The following is a 22,948-nucleotide window of genomic DNA, read 5'->3' as shown; positions in this document are numbered from 1 at the left end:
AACTAGAGGGTTCAAAAAGCTTTATGTAGACATTTGAACCACTCAAATCGGAAGTCGGATAATGAAATGGCGTACTCCAAAAGTTAGTCCGGGGTACTATCATAATAGTAGGAGTGCGTTGCGGCGCATGAGCTAGTGAGGGCATGGCTCTTTGTGCCATTCGCCATGGTGGATTAGGTTTGCTCACAACAGACGGTGCAAATTTTAGATTTTTCAATTTTGCTCTAAGTGTGCTTTTTAAGTGCAAATTGTGTTTTCATACTTTTGTTACTTGATCTAACTCATTTTCAACTATAGTTTGAGCACAAATAATATTTTAAAAGATTTTTTTTGGAATTTCAATGTTTTAAACTAATTACTTTTAAACCCTTAGATTGTGATAACTTTTATTTGGGATTTTAATTAATCTTGGTTATCATAACGGTGCGTAAGTGTATTGTCCTGGTAATATCAAAGTGGCATTACATACTTCATTCTCATATGGACTCCTGCCTTGTGCTCATATTGCTAACAACTAAACTGATTTGATCGGGAGAACTACAAGAAAGGAAGAATCAGAGAGTCATCTTCTAAAGAAGATAATAGAGGTGGTGAATTATTAGTGGAGGGGGGAGAAAAAGCGAGCAACATGCGCAAACGCAAAAGAAGAGGAATAAAAAAGATGAGAGAAGGATGAAAGCTAGTGATAGAAGGGAAAAAAAATTAAAAAAAAATGATAAACCTGTGTGCACAATGCCCGAGATTAAGCTACCATTACATAAAGCCCAATAAATATTTCTTGGCTCTATGAACAGTAAAATGTGTCCATAGCCATGAAGCCATTTTTTCAAGCCTTGGCTTGGTGGAACTACTATTAAGGATATATTGATCGTCAATCAAGGATTTAAGCATAATGTGAAGGCTTACACCATACTTATTGATGGATTGTACAAAGATGGTAGATTAAATGATGTGTGGGAGATATTTGAATATCTTTTGGCCAAAGGTTATCAACTACATGTGCACACATATACTGCTATATAGTTCCTGATCTTTGAAACAGGGTTTGCTAAATGAAGCCAATGCCTTGCTTGATATAATGGAAGAGAACAATTGGCTCCCTGATTCCATTACTCTTGAAATTATTGTTTGATATCTTCTTGAAAATAATGAGAATGACAAAGCAGTGAAGCTTCTCTCTAGAATGATTGATAATAGCCTGTTGGAGAAATAATACAAGGTGAGATACATGCACGTTTGATGATAGAGCAACTTGTAAATTATCTGCATTGTGGCTTACATATGTAAAATTGAAACTATTCACGAGTGTTTGCTTGATTGTGTTAAACATGTTTTGTAATGGTATCAAGTGATTACTTCCTGAAAAACTGTACCATATATTTGAACCATTGCTTCTTGGGAGTTTTAAGTCTAAATTTTGGTGCTGATCATGTATATAGGCTGTATTTTGGTTATGAGTACACCTTAGAAGTTGGAAATTACAATTGGATCAGTTTTATTGATTAGAAGGTGAAGTTTTCTTGTAATGAAACAATATAATAGGACAATAGTAACGCTTAGGAGGTTGGGGAATATCAATCAGTAGCTCTTGGCTGACTGAGAAGGAAGTTCATTATCTGATAATTGCTGAGTTTCATTGATTTTACCTGCTGATTGCTGAAATCATGGCATATTAGAGAAATGAGATGTCTTTATTATGAGCTTTTGAAGGATGCAAGAATATAGATAGCTTGGTTTTCTTGATGAGAAATTCTCAGTTTTCCTATCAAGCAGTTTGACAGTTGATTACGCGCATCTGGAAAACATGCTTATATGTTTTAAGCATATTTTTCCAACTCGGAAGGTAGTTCCCATATATTTAACTGAAACAGCATAGGAAGAACCAAAGAAAAGTGAACAGTTTTTTTTTTTTTTTTTTAACTTCTATAACAGAATTTAGTTTTGATATAGGGTTTAAATAGATTAAAACTTTTCAAGGCATCAATCCATGCATTACATTGAAGTTACTTGGGCATTATAGCGTCTTTGCTTCTGCCTAAGCAATTTGTTTCTTCCAAGTCTTTACATAATCCGTCTATGTATTTGACAATTATTTGCTGATTGTTTCAGGCATCCTGTCATGTTGATGCTCACTAGGATGAGCTTTTGCTTAGGAAATTCTTCGAAAACGCTTTGAGCTACTCGTGAGATTGAACGACAGTTGGATGAAGTTTTCTTCACTTACGATGCAGGCGGGAATGAAAAAGGCTGTGAAAAAAATCATATTAAGACAGACACAGAAACAAGAAGCTGTATGAGCTCTACTAATCTTGATAAATCCTTCCCCTCATCCTAGTGGGGATCAGTGAATAACATGAACTTTATGTTAATATTGTACGAAAATCTCGAAAGCTATTTTGCACTTTTTTTTCGATTCATTGTAGATACGATTAATTAAGGTATATTCCAGTCGTTAAAGGGATAATCTGTGTTTTGCTGTTAAGACGTCTAAGGAAACTACACTTCAATGCTCAAGGCCTGGCAAATAGAAAAATGTTCAGCTGTCTTCTATCACTGATATTATCAGTTATAAACATAACTTAGGGGCCACTTAGTTACTAGAGAGGAAAGTAACGTAATAGATTAAAGATAAAAATAGAATGATCAAGATGTGGGATTGTCGGGGAGAGATAAGTGAATTGTGTTCTTGAGGGGGAAGTGTAATCGTGTTCTCTTGATTTCTACGTTCTCATCCCCAAACTTATTATCTTGAATGGAGCCAAAACCTTGCAAGAAGCTGACAACATCTGTAATAAACAACACAACGTTGTTATATTGAGGATAATGATACGCATAACATAATGAGAAAAAAACATAGAAATCAGACCAAGGAAGTATTCGAATTTCTTCTTGTCTTTGGATATGGCAGCTCAATGGATAACCTCATTGGTCAGAGTAAAATCAAAATAATGCTCAAGAATATTTGCATCATGCTTCTGAGCAAATGTATCTGCATGAAAGTTAAGTTTCCATGGATGACTGGAAGCTTTAGACTTCTCTGCATTTGGTAAAACTTTAAAGTTCTCAATGAGATAAATTTTTCCTTCAATTAATTCATTTTCAAAGGATGGAACCAGTTGTTTTGAATGAAAGAAAGCCTGAATGGCATCACCCTGAATAAAGGAAGTGAAAAAAGTAGTCAATGTAATATTTAACATTTCTTTTACATTTTAGTGCAATGGAAAGCAGACAAAAGTTCAGTTTAAAAAATTTATGAATGAATAACATAAAGGATGTTAAAGGTCATTTATAAAACCTTCTCATCTAGTAGGAGAAATGATATATTCCAGACGTGGAAGGGCGGCACCTTCTGCTTTAGAGACCACTTACGTACTATCCTAGCAACAATACACTAGGTTTCTCGCGAATCACTGATGTCCTGGGTAAAATCATATTCTCCAAATGACATTCAGATAGAATATTTTGAAAGAGTACAATGACTGAAAGAAGTTGATAGAGATATGATCACGAGAATGGAAATAATAACAAATGAGCTAAGGTTTTATATATTACATAATAAGCTTATAAGAAGGCAAGGATGAATATCGCAACATTCAATGATAAGTCAATATATTTGCCAACCCACAGAGTATATTGGGAGCAGATAGTTGTCATGAAAAAATACCAATTTTTAATGCCTGTTCAAAAAAAGTCAATAGAAAAATTCAAATTTTCTAAAGAATGTGGATATTAATGAAAGGAAAAATTGATATGTAGTATAGAAGGTTATGCCTTTGGTTAATCAATATGGCCATTTCTCGTATAAGATGAAAAAAATTATTAATATTAATTATTATTAATTAATAATTATTAAATTCATTCAGAAGAGACGGATGGATTTTAAAAATTTGAAATGAAAATAGAATAATTGACCAGGGGGATGTTTTGAGGAGAATCTGAAGAGAAAATGGGAAGAGTGATACAAAACAAATACCTTATTGTAAAAAAAAAAAAATACACCAATAAGAAATCAGAATGCATGTAGAAGTAGGTTGATGATAAACGTGTGTTTTCAAATATTAAGTAAGTTTACAATATTTTTGAACATCAATAATTATCTTTGCCAAATTAAAAAACAAGCCAATATCTTAACCTCTTATCTTTTCCTTTTCTTTTTTGTTAATGAACCTCATTATAAATTTTTTTATTATCATTAACCTGTAATTTCTTAAATTTTTCCTAGTCAATATTATGTGATAAAAGCATTATATATCATAATAAGGTAAAAATTTTTAATCTCATCTTATAAATTTAATATTTGTGAACTATTATTTTATAAAATTTTATTATTAATCTAATATTTAATGTATACAATTACAAATGTATTTAATTAATTATGATTGGTTCAACTATAATACGATCATTAAACCTTAAATTAATATATTCATTATCGATTCCATCATTGATTTAATTTTTAAAACATCGTGAATAATACGGAAAGGCCCAATTTTCTCAAAATAGAAAAGTCCCATTTTATAGCCTCGGTCCTCCGCTTAGCCTTGGGCCTCCCGTTTGGTTCGTGAAAGCTTTACAGCGTTACCAGTTTGTGCTTCTGTGGTGATAAGTTTCAAGCATCATCGTGGGCGGTCCTCTTCGAATCTGAGCTCAAGATGCTATCTTCGGCTGCTACAAGTTACTCCCCCGCCAAATTCCTTCTCTTTTCTGCTTCTACCTTCCTTCCCTCTTTCCCTTCTTTCTTCACTCTCACATGTTATCTTCATTCCCATTCCCCAAATCCATACAGCATCCCTGACGCCGTCGCCTCGTTCCACCGCCTCCTTCATGAGCGGCCTCCTCCCTCCATACTCCAAATTAACAAGATTTTAGGATCTATGGCTAAGATGAAACATTACGCCGTCGCTATCCCACTTTTTGCACAATCTGAGTTGAACGGATTCACGCCGGATTTATTTACCCTGAACATCTTGACGAACTGCTACTGCCACGTTGGTCGGATGGATTCTGCATTCTCTGTTTTGGGTAAAATTTTCAAGATGGGATATTATCCAGATGTGGTAACTGTGAATACACTCGTAAAAGGACTGTGTTTAAATCAAAACGTTGGTAAGGCACTAGATTTCTATGATGACATAATGGCAAAAGGATTTCATTTAGACCACTTTACTTATAACACGTTGATCAATGGATTATGTAAATCGGGGAAAAGAAGATCCGCCGTTAAATTGTTGCAAATCATGAAAAAAAAGTCAGTGAAACCTGATGTAGTTGCCTACAGCACAATCATTGATGCACTTTGTAAAGATGGATTGCTCACTGAGGCACGTGGTTTGTGTCATGAAATGACTAAGCATGGGATATCCCCAGATGTGGTTACATACAATAGTCTAATCCACTGTTTTTGCAGCATGGAAAAGTGGCAAGAGGCAAAGCAAGTACTCATTGAAATGATATCGAAAGACATCCAACCAGATGTTCGTACCTTTAACATCCTAGTTGATGCATTATGTAAACAAGGAAGGATCATAGAAGCTCAAGCTGCGGTTGCTAGGATGGTGAAGAGTGATCAAAAACCTAATATTGTTACCTACACTGCCTTGATGGATGATTGGTGTTCAATAAACAATATCATTGAGGATACAGAAGTTTTGATTAGAATGAGAAAAATTGGTTTGGAACCTGAACTTTCTAGTTATAATATTTTGATCAATGCATACTTTAAGATGAAAATGGTGGACGAAGCCATGGATTTATTTAAACAATTGCATCACAGAAATATAGTTCCTGATGTTGTAACTTATAATTCTGTTATTGATGGCTTGCTGAAATCACAAAGAATCTCACGGGCGCAAGAAGTTATTTATGAGATGCATGAAAGGGGTATTCACCCTGATATATTCACTTACAATATCTTGTTAGATGCATTTTGCAAGGGGGGACATCTGGACAAGGCAGTCACATTATTTAGGAAAATTGTCAATCAAGGATTTCAGCCTGATGTGAAGACCTACACTATACTTATTGATGGCCTGTGCAAAGGTGGTAGATTGAGTGATGCGTGGGAGACTTTTCAATATCTTCTGGCCAAAGGTTATCAACTACATGTGCATACATACACTGCTATGATTCACGGTCTTTGCAAACATGGACTGCTTGATCAAGCCAAAGCCTTGCTTGATAGAATGGAAGAGAACAATTGCCTCCCTAATTCCATAACTCTTGAAATTATTATTCGATATCTTGTTGAAAACAATGAGAATGACAATGCAGTGAAGCTTCTACGTAAAATGATTGACAGAGGCCTGTTGAAGAAAAAATCATGGTGAGCTACTGAAGCTCAAATTCGAATTGCACGTATATTTCTGCTTAAACTAGCATGAATGCCAGCAAAGGCTTGTATATTAAATATTTTGTGTTGAAAAGTTGAACTACAAAACTAAATGACTGTTTTTACAAGCATATAGTTTATTAAATATTTCAAACCGTAGTGAAATTTTTTGAAGCATGTTCAAGTTAGAACAACTGTAAGTTCATGCCATCATGGCTTGTATCAGCAAAATTGAAATAATTCTTCAATCCCTTCCCACTAATGTTGTATCGTATCCTTGATCCCATGCATATAATGAGTTTATAAGTTTAAATTTTAACATTAGGTATGCATAGGCTGATATTCAGTTGTAAATAAAATAGGGATGTAAAATGCAAAAGTACCAAGCTTCTTGAGTTGCACGGTGAAAATTCCCAGTGATAAAACAAAATAGCAGAACAAGGAATAAGATGGTTATGTTAGAGGAATGAAAAACAGAAGTAGTTTGCAGATTGATGAGGAATTTCAGTTCTTATTGTGAGCGGCTATTTAGAGGCTGTGTACTGTTATATGTATTTTCTTTTTTGGCCAAAGTATACTGTTATTATGTATTAAAGTATCACATGCTTCTATTAGGATGATGATATAGCCAAAATCAATTGAAGATGAATGCACCATGAATCTCTTTATGTTGTGTTTGGATGAATGGAGATTTGCATTTGTACAAAATCCCCCATTCTAATGCATAAATATCTATGTATTTAGATTTGCTCTAAATCCAAGTCCAAATCCATGTCCTATTATAATTATATTATAATTTTAAATTTCCTCTACACCCTAGTTATTTGAAAGTTAAGCTCCCTCAACCTCTCTTGTTTGCTTCATGTTTTCACTGTTATTGCCTCTTTCACTCTCACCTCTTCTCTTATCTTACATTCTTGTCTCTCGCTAAGTGAAAAATAGAGTTAAACTCATGAGCCTCAATTTTTCATTCTGACTTTGAATCTCAGCTTGTATATCTTCTTCCTTTGAATTTTTTTTACACTATACATGAATTTGAAATGTGGTATTTTAAATGCAAAATCCAAATTCAAATACATCAATCCAAACATACCTTAAGGAATTACATCACAGAAATTTGGTTCCTAATGTTGTAACTTATAGTTCTGTTATTGATTGCATGCTCAAATCAGAAAGAATCTCATGGGCGCAAGATATTATTTATGAGATGTATGGCAGGGGTCTTCACTCTAATTGAATCACTTATTGTATTTTGTTAGATGCATTTTGCTAGAGGAGACATCCCAGCAAGGCCGTTACTTTATTTAGGAAAATTGTCAATCAAGGATTTCAGCCTAATGTGAAGACCTACACCATACTTATTGATGGATTGTACAAAGATGGCAGATTAAATGATGTGTGGGAGATATTTCAATATCTTTTGGGCAAAGGTTATCAGCTACATGTGCACACATATATTGCTATAATTCATGGTCTTTGAAACAGGGTTTGTTGGATGAAGCCAAGGCCTTGATAAAATGGAAGAGAACAATTGCCTCCCTGATTCCGTAACTTTTGAAATTAATATTCGATATCTTCTTGAAAACAATGAGAACGACAAGGCAGTGAAGCTTCTGCATACAATGATTGATAGATGCCTGTTGAAGAAATAAAACAAGGTGAGATACTGTGGCTCAAATTCACATTCCCCGGATATTCATCTTTAGCTAGCATGGATGGCTAGCAAAGGATTGTACGTCTTGTAGTGAATTTTTACAATTAATTGACTGGTTTTACGAGAATATAGCTTAATGAATTGCTACCGTTGTGGTGATTTTTTTTTTTTTTTGGGCAAAGAAGCTTGTTCAGTGTAAAACAACATGATGTTCATGCCTTTATGGTTTGTATCAGCTATTTAGAGCCTGCCTTTTGATATTAACAATGGTAGTTTAGTAATCAGCAACAGATTCCTCGTAAGACTTTATCATATACTGTTAACCCATGCTTATAACAAGTTTATAAGTTTGAATTTTAACCTTATGAGTACTTAGGCTTACATTTGGTTACAAATAAAGTTGAGAAGGAATTTAAGCTTATTGCGGTTGACTTTTTTTAGAGGTTACGTATGGTTTATGTAGTCAAGTATCATGTTTCTGATCGCATCAAGTATCATGGCATGCAGGTTTGGCTGAGATGTTATGCATTCCTCATAAATAATTTGAGAATTGTGTTTGGGAACTAATTGACAAATAAGTCTAGCAAATTTCAAATACATTTAATTGGTTTTTGTGAGAATATATGTTTTGGCCTTGCTTGCAGCAGAATGTTTGACTTGCTGTAAATTGTTGATGGTGGTAAATTATTGTTTTGTTCCATGCTAATGCACTGTTTCTTTTCTTTAGATGCGTGCAAAAGAATTTCTGGCATGCAAGACCCCTGTTTTTGCCATTTCCTTTCTATTTTCTTTGTAGCAAGATATGCTGTGAAAGTATTATGAAAACCATGAGTCTTGAGTATAAATTTGTGAAAACTATAAGTCTTGAGCTTTTTATTTAATCTCTTTTATTTCTTAGCTGATTTATTTGGATGGAATGGCAAAGTTTGTTGCCATCAGTTCGTTTTATGCATTGTACTCTACCTCCATAAACGGACAAATTTTTCTTCAATAAGTGGCTGTATTCTATTCTATACAAGCATCAGAAAATGTGTGCCTTTATTGGTTGTTGGATCTCATTCCTCATGTAGAATGAAGCATCTGACGGATTGCTTCTATTTTCATGCTTTATGCCAATCTTCTGTTGAATGAAAAGCAATTTAAATAGTTGTGAGGAGTTTGTACATCATTCTTTTCTGCCCAATGATGGCATGTCTCTACCATGGCTGCTCTCTATGGTGCTGATTGGTGTAGTAAGTTTTTTTCTGATGCAGAACTTGGTTCCAGATAAAAGAACAAGACCTAGATTTTTTGTTCTTGCCAAATAAATTTTTATTTGATGTATGGAAATTAAAAGATATGAAGGCATGCACCCAAGCATCATGTTAGGGGTACTTGATTGATTGCTTCTAAATGAGGGGCTCAAGGCTGAATCGAAGACGATTATAAGCAGGTAATAACGGTAACTGAAATTAATGTGTCTATGTTATTTTAAAATACTTGTATAAAATAATACTGCGTTTCTGTTGCATGATAAGATATTATCTGATCTTTAGCCCATTTGGTTCAATCCCATTGTATTCTTGCAGTGGCCTATAATTCTTTCGTTCTTATTTTCTGAGAGACTACAACAAAAAAGTTGAAATGTCACAGTATTAATTTCACTTCTTTGATGGCCTTTTTATATTGAATAACGTTCATTCACCTTTACAAATGAGCACATGGTCATTGATATGATAATTGTCAAGAGATTTCATGGTCTTTTAAACTACTAGGATAGATTGCTCTAGAATATCATTATGAAAAAGTTTTTAATCTTTTATCATTAGAAGAGAAACTATACTTGTCATTTTTCATTTTGCAGCTAATAATTTCATGGAAAAGAATAATCATGTTACATATTATTTAGCACAGCTCAGCTGCTTTAAAAACCAGTCCTCATTAGTCATCAAGACTAAATTTTGATGGACCTTAAATGACAATTTTTATATTTTGTCCGAAGAATTTACGGACACTTATGGTTGCAGGATATCTTCTTTTGATTGGTATATGTTGTTCTTTCCATCCTCCTAAATTTCATGGTAGCATCTTTTATATTTTCATGGATTTGACAATAAAGTATGCCTCATTGGAACTTCAGCTTCTAAACTTCTGTATAGTCAACATCATACTTCTTAGATAAACATGGGTAGAGGCTATGATACCCAAGAGGACAAGTTGTTGCAGCTGGTTGTGATGGTGGACTTATTGATGTCACTCTGGCTAGCTTTGGTATGCGGCTTCCTGTCAAGTTAAATGTTATTGAGTTAAACTATGAGTTGCTCATCTGATTATGTGGTTACTTTCTTCAAATCTTTCCTTACCATGTTACAAAAGTCGTACGAAAATAATTGTTAACACTTTTTTCTATTAATGCTTGACAATGTTTATGCTTACTTTTATATTGCATCTGTGGAATAGGTAAGAACAATGGAGAATGATAAAACATCAAACCCTACATCATACTCTATCCAATCCTATTTGTAGGACACCTTCTAAAAGTTATTTTTGATCCAAAAATGTAGGACACCTTGAAATATTTAAATCACTTTTTTAAATTTTATCCCCTTTTTAATTAGCATGAAAGTATTTAATGTAGCTATATCATTATTTAAAATATGGGTAAAAATGAAAGTATATCTCATTTTTTTATAATATCAAGAAAAAAAAAACTAACTTTTCTTAAAATGTCTGAAATGGCTGAAATTGTCCTACAATAAAAATCAAAAGGAGTATTTTGTTTGCAGCAACCTAAAATAGATAAAAAAACAATAAAGAGTGGTACACGTAAAAAAAAAAAAAAAAGCCACAAGCCCAACATTATAGAGATATCTTTGTGAAGTTAACTCGAATTCTTTGTCAGTGAAATAAATCATCACTTTGTTTTTTGGGTAGAAAAGTGTTGGTTTTATAACTTTATTTTTTTGGCTCTTATTTATAGAAGAAAATCTCTGTTTTGAGTCAATTCAGTTTCTAAACATACAAGACCTACATGTTTTTAGCTTTCTGATATATGTGAGCAATATTTTCTCTTAACCACTGGTTAGAAGTCAAAGAAGGATACTGTGTTGACTTTTTTATTGAGATCTTGTGCCAATCATTTTCTTATTGCTTTTTAAATAGTGGTCAGGGGATGGCTTATCTTCTTCCTGAACGGTTATCTGATTCCAAGATTGGACCAGAAGCGGGTTTTGTGAAATTTTGGTAACATTAGGCTACTTTTGAGTTTCTGGTTATATATGATTCTTCCTCTCACTTCAAGGACTTGCATATTCTGATGATGACATTTTTAAAACAAATCTTACAATGTTCCTCTTATGTCTAGTTGCGACATATGCATCAGCATCTCACTGAGGAATCTTTAATTATAGGCAGTAACAACCATTTTGGGAATTCTATAGCTATAAATAAACATACTGATACAGAATATACCAAGGTTATTAAATTCGCAAATTTAAGTAAATTTGTGATAAAAATATAAACTTGTATGACAAACTCAAATCATAAACTCGTAAGAGTTTATCTCTATTAACATATAGTCATTAAAATAGGATTGTAATTTAATTTAAATACATTAAAAATATAGATTATTGAAATTAAACCCGTATACATTGCTAAATTATTATATACAAGATATAAAAAATTTTTAAAATAGAGGAACTTATTTTTGTGTTTTTGTTTCTTTTTTATTAATATTAGTTTTTGCATTTCAATTTTTTCTTTGAATCAGGTTTTATAACTTTTATGAATTAAATTTTTTATAGTATATACTTAATTCGCTCAACTCAAAAAAAAAATTAATGAGTTTAACAAGTTTAACCAAACTTGTATCTAGTTTGAGCTTATACATTAGTTGATATAATTTTATAAGTTAAAAACATAAAAATGATAAACTCAAAGATAAACTTGTAAGTTTAAGCGAGTTTGTATTTAGTCTGAGTTTATAAGTAATTTGACATGATTTTGTAAACTGAAAATATGAAAGTATTAAACTCGTAGGATCAACTCAAAAGTTTAACAATTATGAATATACCCAATCTATTACGCGTCCAGTTGAGCCTAACTAATTTCCTTGCTAGAATTTATGTTTGAACTCGCAGTACCCTGAGATGTTATTTAGGTTGACTATCTTGCTTGGCTATAGAAATATTTTAGGTTACTAGTTCATAATTTTCAGTTAGTTATGCGCCCTTTTCTTTTAATGTTTATGTTTATCTTTGGCATTTGTTTAATTATCAGCCGTTCACAAAAACCATTAATGTGGTGTACCATGAAAATTTTCAAAATCTATGCATGTAATTTCATACTCCAGCAAGATTTCATCGACATGATGATTCATGATAAGAAAAAAAAACAATTTTTTTTCATTGTATAATTTATATATACAAATTTGTTCTGAAAAGTTTCAAATGATTGCTTTGCTTACATCAACTTTATTAACGATGTTTAATTCAAATGCAGGATGGTTACTTTATAATGCCTTCATCAAATATATGATATAAATATTTGGTTAAAGTATATTTTTTATGCTTTAATTTTATACAAAGTTTTAATTTAACCCCTTAATTTTATAAAGTATTTTTTTAATTTTCTAAGTCTAACACCATTAGTTTAAAATGATTATTTTTTTTCAATTATTATTATTTTAAAAAAACTAAACTTAGTTTATTAACATTTGAGAATATTTTTTTGGTATTTAAAAGTTAAATGTAGGATTATTATTATTATTATTATTATTTGCGAATGAAAAGTAGTGTTAGTTTTAAGTGATCAAAAATATATTTTATAAAATTGAGAAATTAAATTAAAATTTTGTGTAAAGTTAAAGAGTGTACTTTAGCTCAAATATTTTCCGCCTGAAGAAAAATAAGTATCTATGTTTAATATGAAAACAAAAAACAAAAAAACAAAATAGGACTTCATTCTCGTATGGGCTGTAAATGAATAGAGAGATAATCAGCGAGAAAAGTTTTGAGAAAATTGGTTCACATTCCAAATGAAAATGCTTTAAATTTTAATACATTCTTGATGTAACATTTATTTAACGTCTAATTATGAATTTATAATAACTTTTGAATTCTTTAATAAGTTGTATTGAATTGAAACACAATATATGATACGTAAAATTGAATTTCCTTTAAGATTTTAGATAGAATAATTTTTTGTTACAAAATATATTTTTTTATTTCAATTAAGAGAAATTTAATTTTTTTACATTAATTTCTTAATAACAGAAAAGTCTCTAAAAATTTTAAAAAAATTATAACATTTTGAGGAATCAAAATATCATTTACATAATTCAAAAAAATTTTATTACCATTTTTTCTTAATAAAATAATTATTTTCATTTAGCGTTAGTTAATCTTGTTCCTATCAAGAAGATTAAATAAATTTAAATGTGTTGTAAAACTCATGAAAAATTAAAATTTGATTTATCATACTAAAAACTGAATTAAATATAAAATATGTATAGTCATGAAAGATAATGTTAATTATTATAAGAACATAACTAATTACAAGTCTAACCTTTCAAATTTTACATAAACATCTTTGAAAAATTATTGCGACAAAGGAAAAAATGCTCGCTTTATTGATTTTTTGGGGACAAAATTTTACCTTTCAATTGAGAATTTAGACTTTGTTTGAAAAAATTTGCTCCTTAAGTTTCTAAAGTATTTTTTGAGAAGTTAGATATTAAAAAATATAAAATATTTTTAATTTTTTAAGATATAATTATTATTTTTTTAAATATCCCTATTAAATAAATTACTTTATATTTATTTTAAGGTAAAATATTCTATTAAATAGAGATAAATATAAAAAGATAGAGTTAATTAAAAAATAAATAATTATTATTTTATTAAAAAAATCAGATTCAATTAAAAATATTTCATATTTTTTAACGGAGTAAGTATTATTTGTGATTTCGATCCACTAACTTCCTAACCAACTAATTAATCTCGTGCAAAAGCATGACTCTTACGTAAAATGCTAAACCCAACGGTCATTTCAAATCCTGACCCTTGCCGGGATGGGTGAAATCATTGGTTCTTAGACTTACTAGCGGATGAACAAACTGCTCATCAATAGTTTTTCTTTTCCCTAAACAGCCTCAGGTTTGATACCTTCAACCTTCACGAGTAAATCTTCCGTGAAGAAAAGAAAGTTGTGTTGATTGAGGTCATTAATCATGTTTTCAAAATCATCTTAGAGCCAACATTAGTGGCAAGTAAGAACCTATGTAATCTTGTTTAAATCTATATAAAAGATTTTGAAGCTTATTTTAATTATTTGAATAATTTTTTAAAAACCTCAACCAATTGTAATTTAGGACTTTTCATCACTTGTTGAGTAGAAGCTAGCAGAAGGTGCTTCTGTATTCAGAAAATCACCATTGAATTTTTATTAAATGATATTTGATTATAATTATAAAAAAAAAGCAAATTTATAAAAATCATGGCCTTTATGTAATAATAATATATCCAAATGTATTCTAATTAATGCAATCCAAACAAAATTAATTTTTTTATAATCACCTTTTTAAAAAAGTACTCCTACCGTCCCAAATTATAAGACACTTTAAAAAAAAATCTTACATACCAATAAATTTCATTAAATACACTTAACAACTTTATCTTTTCAAAACAAAAATATAAACTTTTAAAAATACTCATTATTTAATATATTAAAAAAATAAAAATTAATTATTAAAAGAGAAAGAATAATGTTAAAATTGTTACATTTAATGAAATATTAATCTGCCTAAAGTGTTTTATATTTTAGAATGAATTTTTTTTTTAAAAGTGTTCTATAATTTAAAATGAAGGTAGTACATCAACAATGATTATAACTTATCAATATTATCTTCACTTAATGTCACTTTTAAAAATTATGATTATACATAATTCAACTTCAATCCAAACCAAAGGGGTAATTAAAAAAATTGCATTTAAGTTGAAGACAACACATCAAATTTTAATATTTATTTGATAGTGATACGGGTGTTATCCTATTAGGAGGAGAAGAATTCTTGAACCCGTTGATGCCATTAACGAAGAAACTCTCTTGTTGGCTGCTCTTGGCAGGCCAAACAAAGGGGAATTCAGATGGCAAACTTCACGCATGCGTTTTCAAGCCGGTGAACTGAAGAAGCATTGAAGCATTGGAGATAGTCCTCTTTCAATCTGATTTCGAGATGCTATCTTCCGCTGCCGCAAGGTACTCCTTCCTTCTCTCTTTCCCTTCTTCCTTCACTCTCAACTCCTTCCTTCATTCTCATTCCCCAATTCCATACAGCATCCGCGACGCCGTCGCCTCGTTCCACCGCGTCCTTCATGAGCGGCCCCCTCCCTCCATACGCCAAATTAATAAGATTTTAGGATCCATGGCTAAGATGAAACATTATCCTGCTGCCATCCCACTCTTTGCACAAGCTGAGTTGAACGGATTCACGCCGGATTTATTTACCCTGAACATCTTAACGAACTGCTACTGCCACGTTGGTCGGATGGATTCTGCATTCTCTGTTTTGGGTAAAATTTTCAAGATGGGATATTATCCAGATGTGGTAACTGTGAATACACTCGTAAAAGGACTGTGTTTAAATCAAAACGTTGGTAAGGCACTAGATTTCTGTGATGACATAATGGCAAAAGGCTTTCATTTAGACCACTTTACTTACAACACGTTGATCAATGGATTATGTAAAACAGGGAAATCAAGATCTGCCATTAAATTGTTGCAAATGATGGGAAAAAAGTTAGTCAAGCCTGATGCAGTTGCCTACAACACAATCATTGATGCACTTTGTAAAGATGGCTTCCTCACTGAGGCACGCAGTTTCAGTCATTTCATGACTGAGCATGGGATATCACCAGATGTTGTTACGTATAGCAGTCTAATCCATGGTTTTTACAGCGTGGATAAGTGGCAAGAAGCAAATCAAGTACTTGGTGAAATGATATCAAAGGACATCCACCCAAATGTTTGTATCTTTAACATCCTAGTTGATGCATTATGTAAAGAATGAATGATCATAGAAGCTCAAGGTGTGGTTGCAAGGATGGTGAAGAGTGATAAAAAACCTAATGTTGTTACCTACAGTGCTTTGATGTGTGGGTATTGTTTGACTAATAATATCATTGAGGCTACAGAAGTTTTGATTAGAATGAGAAAAATTGGTTTGGAACCTGACCTTTTTAGTTATAATATTTTGATCAATGCATACTTTAAGATGAAAATGGTGGATGAAGCCATGGATTTATTTAAACAATTGCGTCACAGAAATATAGTTCCTGATGTTGTAACTTATAATTCTGTTATTGATGGCTTGCTGAAATCACAAAGAATCTCACGGGCACAAGAAGTTATTTATGAGATGCATGACAGGGGTCTTCACCCTGATATAATCACTTACAATATCTTGCTAGATGCATTTTGCAAGAGGGGACATCTGGACAAGGCAGTTACATTATTTAGGAAAATTGTCAAGCAAGGATTTCAGCCTAATGTGACGACCTACGCTATAATCATTGACGGTTTGTGCAAAGGTGGTAGATTAAATGATGCCTGGATGACATTTCAATATCTTCTGGCCAAAGGTTATCAACTACATGTGCATACATACACTGCTATGATTCACGGTCTTTGCAAACATGGACTGCTTGACGAAGCCAGGACGTTGCTTGATAGAATGGAAGAGAACAATTGCCTCCTTAATTCCTTTACTCTTGAAATTATTATTCGATATCTTGTTGAAAACAATGAGAATGACAATGCAGTGAAGCTTCTACGTAAAATGATTGACAGAGGCCTGTTGAAGAAATAATACAAGGTGATATACTGTAGCTCACATTCACATTCCACGGATATTCATGTTTAGCTAGCATGAGTTGTTAGCAAAGGCTTGTACATCTCGTAGTGAATTTTTACAATTAATTGACTGGTCTTTCAAGAATATTGCTTAATGTATTGTTGTTATTGTGGAATTTTTCTTTTAAAGCTTGTTCAATATAGAACAACTTGATGTTCATGCCTTCATGGCTTGTATCAACCAAATTTGGAATTGTTATTTAGTGCCTGCCTTATGATATCAAAAAGGGTAGTTTACTAATCAGCAACAAATTCCTCATAAAACTTTATTGTACACTGTTAACCCATGCTTAAAACGAGTTTATAAGTTTGAATTTTAACCTTATGAGTACCTAGGCTTACATTTGGTTGTAAATAAAGCTTAGAAGGAATTTAAGTTTATTGTGGTTGACTTTTTTTAGGGGTTACGTACTGGTTTATGTAGTCAAGTATCATGTTTCTGATTACATCAAGTGTCACTGAAAGTAATTCGCTTTGGCATGCAAGTTTAGCTGAGATGTTGTGCATTCCTGATAAATAACTTGAGAATTGTCTTTGGCAACTTATTGACAAATAACTCCAGCAAATTTCTAATACATTTAATTGGTTTTTGTGAGATATATATGTTGGCTTTGCCTGCAACAGAATGTTTGACTTGCTGAAAATTGTTGATTTTTGTAACTTACTGTTTTGTTCCATGCTGATGCACCGTTTTCTTTTCTTTAGATGCAAGCAAGAGAATGTTTGGCATGCAAGACCCTTGGTTTTGCCATTTACTGTCTATTTTCTCTCTCTTCTCTATCAGGAATAGCTCAAGTTTCTTCTCTACCATTGATAGCGGAAGTTAGAGTTTTTTAAGAGGATGAAAGTTGTGATTTTTAACCATGCTGGATGAGTGCATTTGAGGAACATAAACAAATACGAAATATACATTGTGTGGGTTTTTTTACTCAATGATAGTAGCATTTTTCACCAAAATAATTGATAGCATTTATTTAATCTCTTTGGTTTCTTAGCTGATTTATTTGGATGGAATGACAAAGTTTGTTGCCATCACCTCGTGTTATGGTTGAAAGAGGGGGGAGGGAGAGAGAGAGAGAGAGAGAGAAACAGAGGAGTGAGAGAAGGAAAGAGGAAGAAAGAAGAGAAAATAGGAGAGAGAGGAAGAGATAAAAGACGAGAGAGAAAGGGAAACAGAGAATAGGGAGAACTAAACTATGTTCTGTATTTTCAATTTTGCATAATATCTGACTACACTTAAGATCCCTTATGTATGCTCCTTCATCCCCTTGTTCTAACAGAATCTAACTAACTCCCAACTAACTAAACTACTCTTTATTTATTTATTTTTTACATATCAATACCCTCCCCTCAATTTTTGACCTCAAGGGTCAGAGATGTGAAAGTCTAGAAGCTGCCTCTGAAAATTAAATTGAGACTTCTTTATTAGGCAAGCTTTTCCACTGAACCAACATTCCTGTGACAATTAGCCTTGCTTCCATCCAGCCTTTTTATTTAATATATTTTCTAACATCCCTATCATCGTGCAGCCCAACATGAGTAACCCACTTTTGAAGTTCCTTTAGCCTATGAAAGGAAATTCACACGGCTTTTGTTTCTGAAAATGGCAGCTGTATGACGACTGGAGTTTTGACTTTTCATCTTGAAAATTATCCAAGCACGGGAACTCAAAGGAAAACCCATCTTTGCAGGCTGCAGCACTTTTGATGGCATAAAAGACAAAAATTTTGGGCTCTGTGCTATGCTTTTTCTGGGTTCAATATTTTAAAGATTTTCACACCCGCTTTTTCTGGGTTCAATATTTTAAAGATTTTCACACCAGAAGTTGCCTCTTTATATGAAGAGAGAAAAGAACCTTTTGTGTCAGATGCGAACTCGACAATACAGATCCAATAGAGGGTGTTTTAGTCATTTTTAACTTTAATGGCTGGGACCCAACACTCAAGACTTCCCTTTTGTTCAACATCCAGCTGTTTGAAGGGTACTAAACTATGTTCTGTGTTTTCAATTTTGCATAATATCTTACTACACTTAGGATCCCTTATGTAGGCTCCTTCATCCCCTTATTCTCATAGAATCTATCTAACCCCCAACTAACTAAACTACTCTTTATTTATTTATTCTTTACATATTACCTCGTTTGATGTATTGGACTCTACCTCCATAAATGGACAAACATTTCTTTAGTAAGTGGCTGTATTCTATTCTATACAAGCATCACAAAATGTGTCCCTTTATTGTTTATTGGATCTCATTCCTTCAATATTTTGATCAATGCATACTTTAAGATGAAAATAGTGGATGTAGCCATGGATCTATTTAAGGAATTGCATTCTAGTAATTTGGTTGCTGATATTGTAACTTATAGTTCTGTTTTTGATAGCTTGCTCAAATCACAAAGAATCTCTTGGGTGCAAGATATTATTTATGAGATGCATGAAAGGGGTCTTCACCCTGATATAATCACTTACAATATCTTGTTAGATGCCATTTGCAAGAGGGGACATCTTGACAAGGCAGTTACATTATTTAGGAAAATTGTCAATCAAAGATTTCAGCCTACTGTCAAGACTTACACTATACTTATTAACGGTTTGTGCAGAGGTAGTAGATTAAATGATGCCTGGGAGATTTTTCAATATCTTCTAGCCAAAGGTTATCAAGGACATGTGTGTACATATACTGCTATGATTCATGGTCTTTGCAAACGGGGACTGCTTGATGAAGCCAAAGCCTTGCTTGACAGAATGGAAGAGAACAATTGCCTCCCTAATTCTGTAACTTTTGAAATTATTATTTGATATCTTCTTCGAAGCAATGAGAATGACATGGCAGTGAAGCTGCTACAGAGAATGATTGATAGGGGCCTGCTGAAGAAAAAAACAAGGTGAGATATTGTATATTTATTTATGTTTAAACTAGCCTGAATGTTGGCAAAGGCTTGCATAGATTTGTGTAGAGAAGTTGAGCCCCACAATTAAATGACTTTTTTTGCAATCATCTGGTTTAATAAATATTTGTAACTGTAGTGAAATTTGTTACAAGCACGCTCAAGTTAGAACAACTTTAAGTTCATGCCATCATAGCTTGTATCAGCAAAATAGAAATTATTATTCTTCAATCCCTTCCCACTAAAGTTGTATCATGTGCTTGGTCCTGTGCTTATAATGAGTTTGTTAGTCTAAATTTTAACATTAGATGTGCATATTCTGGCTTTCAGTTTTAAAAAAAATAGCTGTGTGAAATGCAAAAGTACCAAGCTTCCTGAGTTGCATGGTGAAAATTCCCTGTAATAAAACAAACTAGTAGAACAAGGAGTAAGGCAGTTATGTTAGAGGAATGAAAAAAAGAAGCACTTCTGGCCAAAAAAAAACAAGAAGAAGAAGCACTTGGTAGATTGACTAGGAATTTCAGTTCTTATGTTGGGCAAAGCGTATTTTCTTTTTTGGCCAAAGTGTACTGTTATTATGTATTAAATTACCGTGTTTTCATTAGGATGATGGTATGGCCAAAATCAATTGAAGAGGATTGTGTCATGTATCTTTGCGTAATTGGCATGCAAGTTTAGCTGAAATGTTGCAAAATTCCTAAGTAATTTGATAAACATGTTTGGCAACTTATTGACAGATAATTCTTACAAATTTCAAATACATGTAGTTGTTTTCTCTGGAAAAATGTTGTTGGCTTGGTTTGCAATAGAATGTTTGACTAGCTGAAAAATTGTTTATAGTGGTAAATTACTGTTTTATTCTATGCCGATGCACTGTTTTCTTTAGAAATGAGCAAAAGAGTGTCCAGCGTGCAATTCCTCTGGTTTTGCCATTTCCCTTTTTCTTTTCCCTTCCTAATTCTTCTATTTATAGCAGTAAATTATTGGGAGGGAATAATATATTGTAATCTACCTCCATAAAGGTACGCGCCTTACCTTCTCTGATTTTTTCCCCATATGTGGTTGTAATCTATACTATGCAAGCATCATAAAATGTGCCCCATGCATGTTTCAATCATTTTATATCCAATTGAATGTTTGTATTTTTATTCTTCATATTAATCTTTCTTCCAATTCTTTTCATAATCTGTAAAGTATTTGACAATTTTCTGCTGTCTGTTTCAAGCATCCTGTCATGTTGAAGCATACAAGGATGGCCTTGTGCTTATGTACTGCTTCAGAAATGCATATAGCTGCTCATGAAAGTGAGCTGCAATTAGATGAAGTTTGCTGATATTAGGATTTGTCTGTGCTGTCTTTTATACAAAGATAACAAAAATAATAATGCTTGATCTTCATGTATCCATACTGATATTATTAGTTAGAAACAGAACTTATGGTACTTTTTAAGGTTCATTCAGGATTTAATAGATCAATTTCTTTTCCATATTTTGAGTTCCTTGCTTTTTAAATTCATGATGATGATAGCTGAGGCTTTCAACTCGAATGTTGGAGGGAAAAATTCAAATTCTCCAACTTTCTTTGAATGTCTTGAGATTAGCGTCCGCATTCCAAATGCTGATTACTTTAGATATTTTTTTTTTTTTTGGCTAAGCTTATTCTTACGTAATTCTTGTTTAAACTTTAAAATTTAACATCCGTTCCTACCAGAAAAATGCAATAAATTTTGTATTTTCTGGTTCAACGAGCATGATTTACATCACCTTTCCCATAGTTATTCCCTCATGGAAAGTCTGATATTTCAACAGATCTTTTTGTAAGCACATTTGTACAAGAAAACAGGTAGTTCGCCAATAAAAATTAGTTTATAGTTGATACGTATTTGACCGATTGTTCACAAGGTCGTGGATTACCCATGAGAATTTTCATTTGTTTTAACTTATTTCATAAAAAAATTACTTATTTTTTGAAAAAAATAATTCATTTTATTAGTTTTTATTATATTTGTTCAAACTTTTGAAAATAATCAGAATTTTAAAAAATATTTTTAATTATTTTAAAAAGCTATTTTGAGTAACTTTTAAAAATAATTTAATGTGGTAAATGAGATAGAATATTTTAAAGAAGCGGAATATGCAAAGATATCATAAAATTTTGAAATAATACAATAATAAATTATTTTTATAAAACAAAAATTAAAGATGTCATAAGATTTCAAAATTACTAATAATTATTTTTTTATTATATTCAAACATAAAATAATGTCCGCTTTTTATAAAAATTTTATAAAATCTTTAAATTATTTAAAAGTTACTTATTTATTTTAAATAAATGAGTTCTTTTATTGGTGGGCAAACTGTACGTATTTTTATCACAATTATTTGAGTATTTAAAAAAAAAAAAAAGGCAATTCAAGCCGCTTAAAAAGTTTGTTGGACCTAAGACATGCAGAAAGCTTAGCTTTGAAATGATGCTTGCCGTATAATTACACTCCCAAGTATATTTCTTTCCTTCCTCCTGATAAAAGGAGCTTTGTGTGGAATTTGGGAGAAACATTTACTTGTTTTTTTTTTTTTAACCCCAGTATTTGGGGAGTTACACTTGTTTCTTACAATTAGTTTGTGCCATACATCAAAGGGGCTTTTGTATAATAACTCATATCATAAGGCCAAATAAAAGAAACAGTCTATCTTTTTTTAAATTTCAAAAATAACTTTTTTAATATTTAGTTCATAATTAATTTACAAAACTGGTATTTTAATATCTGCTTTTTACAAATTGATCCAAAACGCAAGAAATTTTTGGAATTGAACACAATGAATGCAAGATATATAATTTAATATGGTTTTTTTTAAAGATGAATGTGAGAGAGAAAATAGAATTGGACACGAGAGATGAATGCGAGACAGCAAAGCAATGTGGGCAAGCCACAGTTATGATTGCTAGAGACAAAAGCAAGGTGAGATACATCAATAATACTCGATGAAATGGAGCACGTCAATAGGGAAATGAAGCTATAAATTCATGATTTTTTAGTTTATTAATTTAGGTATTTAACTCTATATGATAAAATGAGAGTCTAAAATTTTTTGTGGATTATATTTGATCCATTTTGAATGAATGCTTATGTATTTTTTGTGTTATTAATTCACAATACTAAATTGTTGATATACTATTGTATATCACTGAT

General features: G+C 32.0%; 1 protein-coding gene and 1 pseudogene across 5 annotated transcripts; both read left to right on the top strand.

The window, feature by feature from the left end:
• Positions 1-4,556: 4,556 nt before the first annotated feature.
• On the top strand, positions 4,557-10,399 carry LOC129307850 (putative pentatricopeptide repeat-containing protein At1g12700, mitochondrial). 5 transcript variants are annotated; one of them, XR_008592493.1, is made up of 3 exons: positions 4,557-6,319; positions 7,585-7,983; positions 9,233-10,399. XR_008592493.1 is itself a non-coding variant. In XM_054948781.1 (2 exons), coding segments are annotated over exons 1-2 (1,671 nt in total). In that variant the 5' UTR covers positions 4,557-4,649; the 3' UTR covers positions 7,586-10,399. The 5 variants fall into 5 exon arrangements, 1 of the variants encoding a protein (XP_054804756.1); XR_008592496.1 differs by having other exon boundaries at positions 7,585-9,411; positions 10,137-10,399; XR_008592494.1 differs by having other exon boundaries at positions 7,585-9,411; positions 10,118-10,399.
• On the top strand, positions 10,156-21,244 carry LOC129286100 (pentatricopeptide repeat-containing protein At1g62914, mitochondrial-like; annotated as a pseudogene).
• Positions 21,245-22,948: the final 1,704 nt, after the last annotated feature.

The sequence above is a fragment of the Prosopis cineraria genome, unplaced genomic scaffold, assembly GCF_029017545.1.
Source record: "Prosopis cineraria cultivar Desert tree isolate PC_DT_omini unplaced genomic scaffold, ASM2901754v1 PC1, whole genome shotgun sequence".
NCBI classification, from domain to species: Eukaryota; Viridiplantae; Streptophyta; class Magnoliopsida; order Fabales; family Fabaceae; genus Prosopis; species Prosopis cineraria.
Note: the sequence above shows the minus strand (reverse complement) of the source record. Positions and strands in the feature narration are given on the sequence as shown.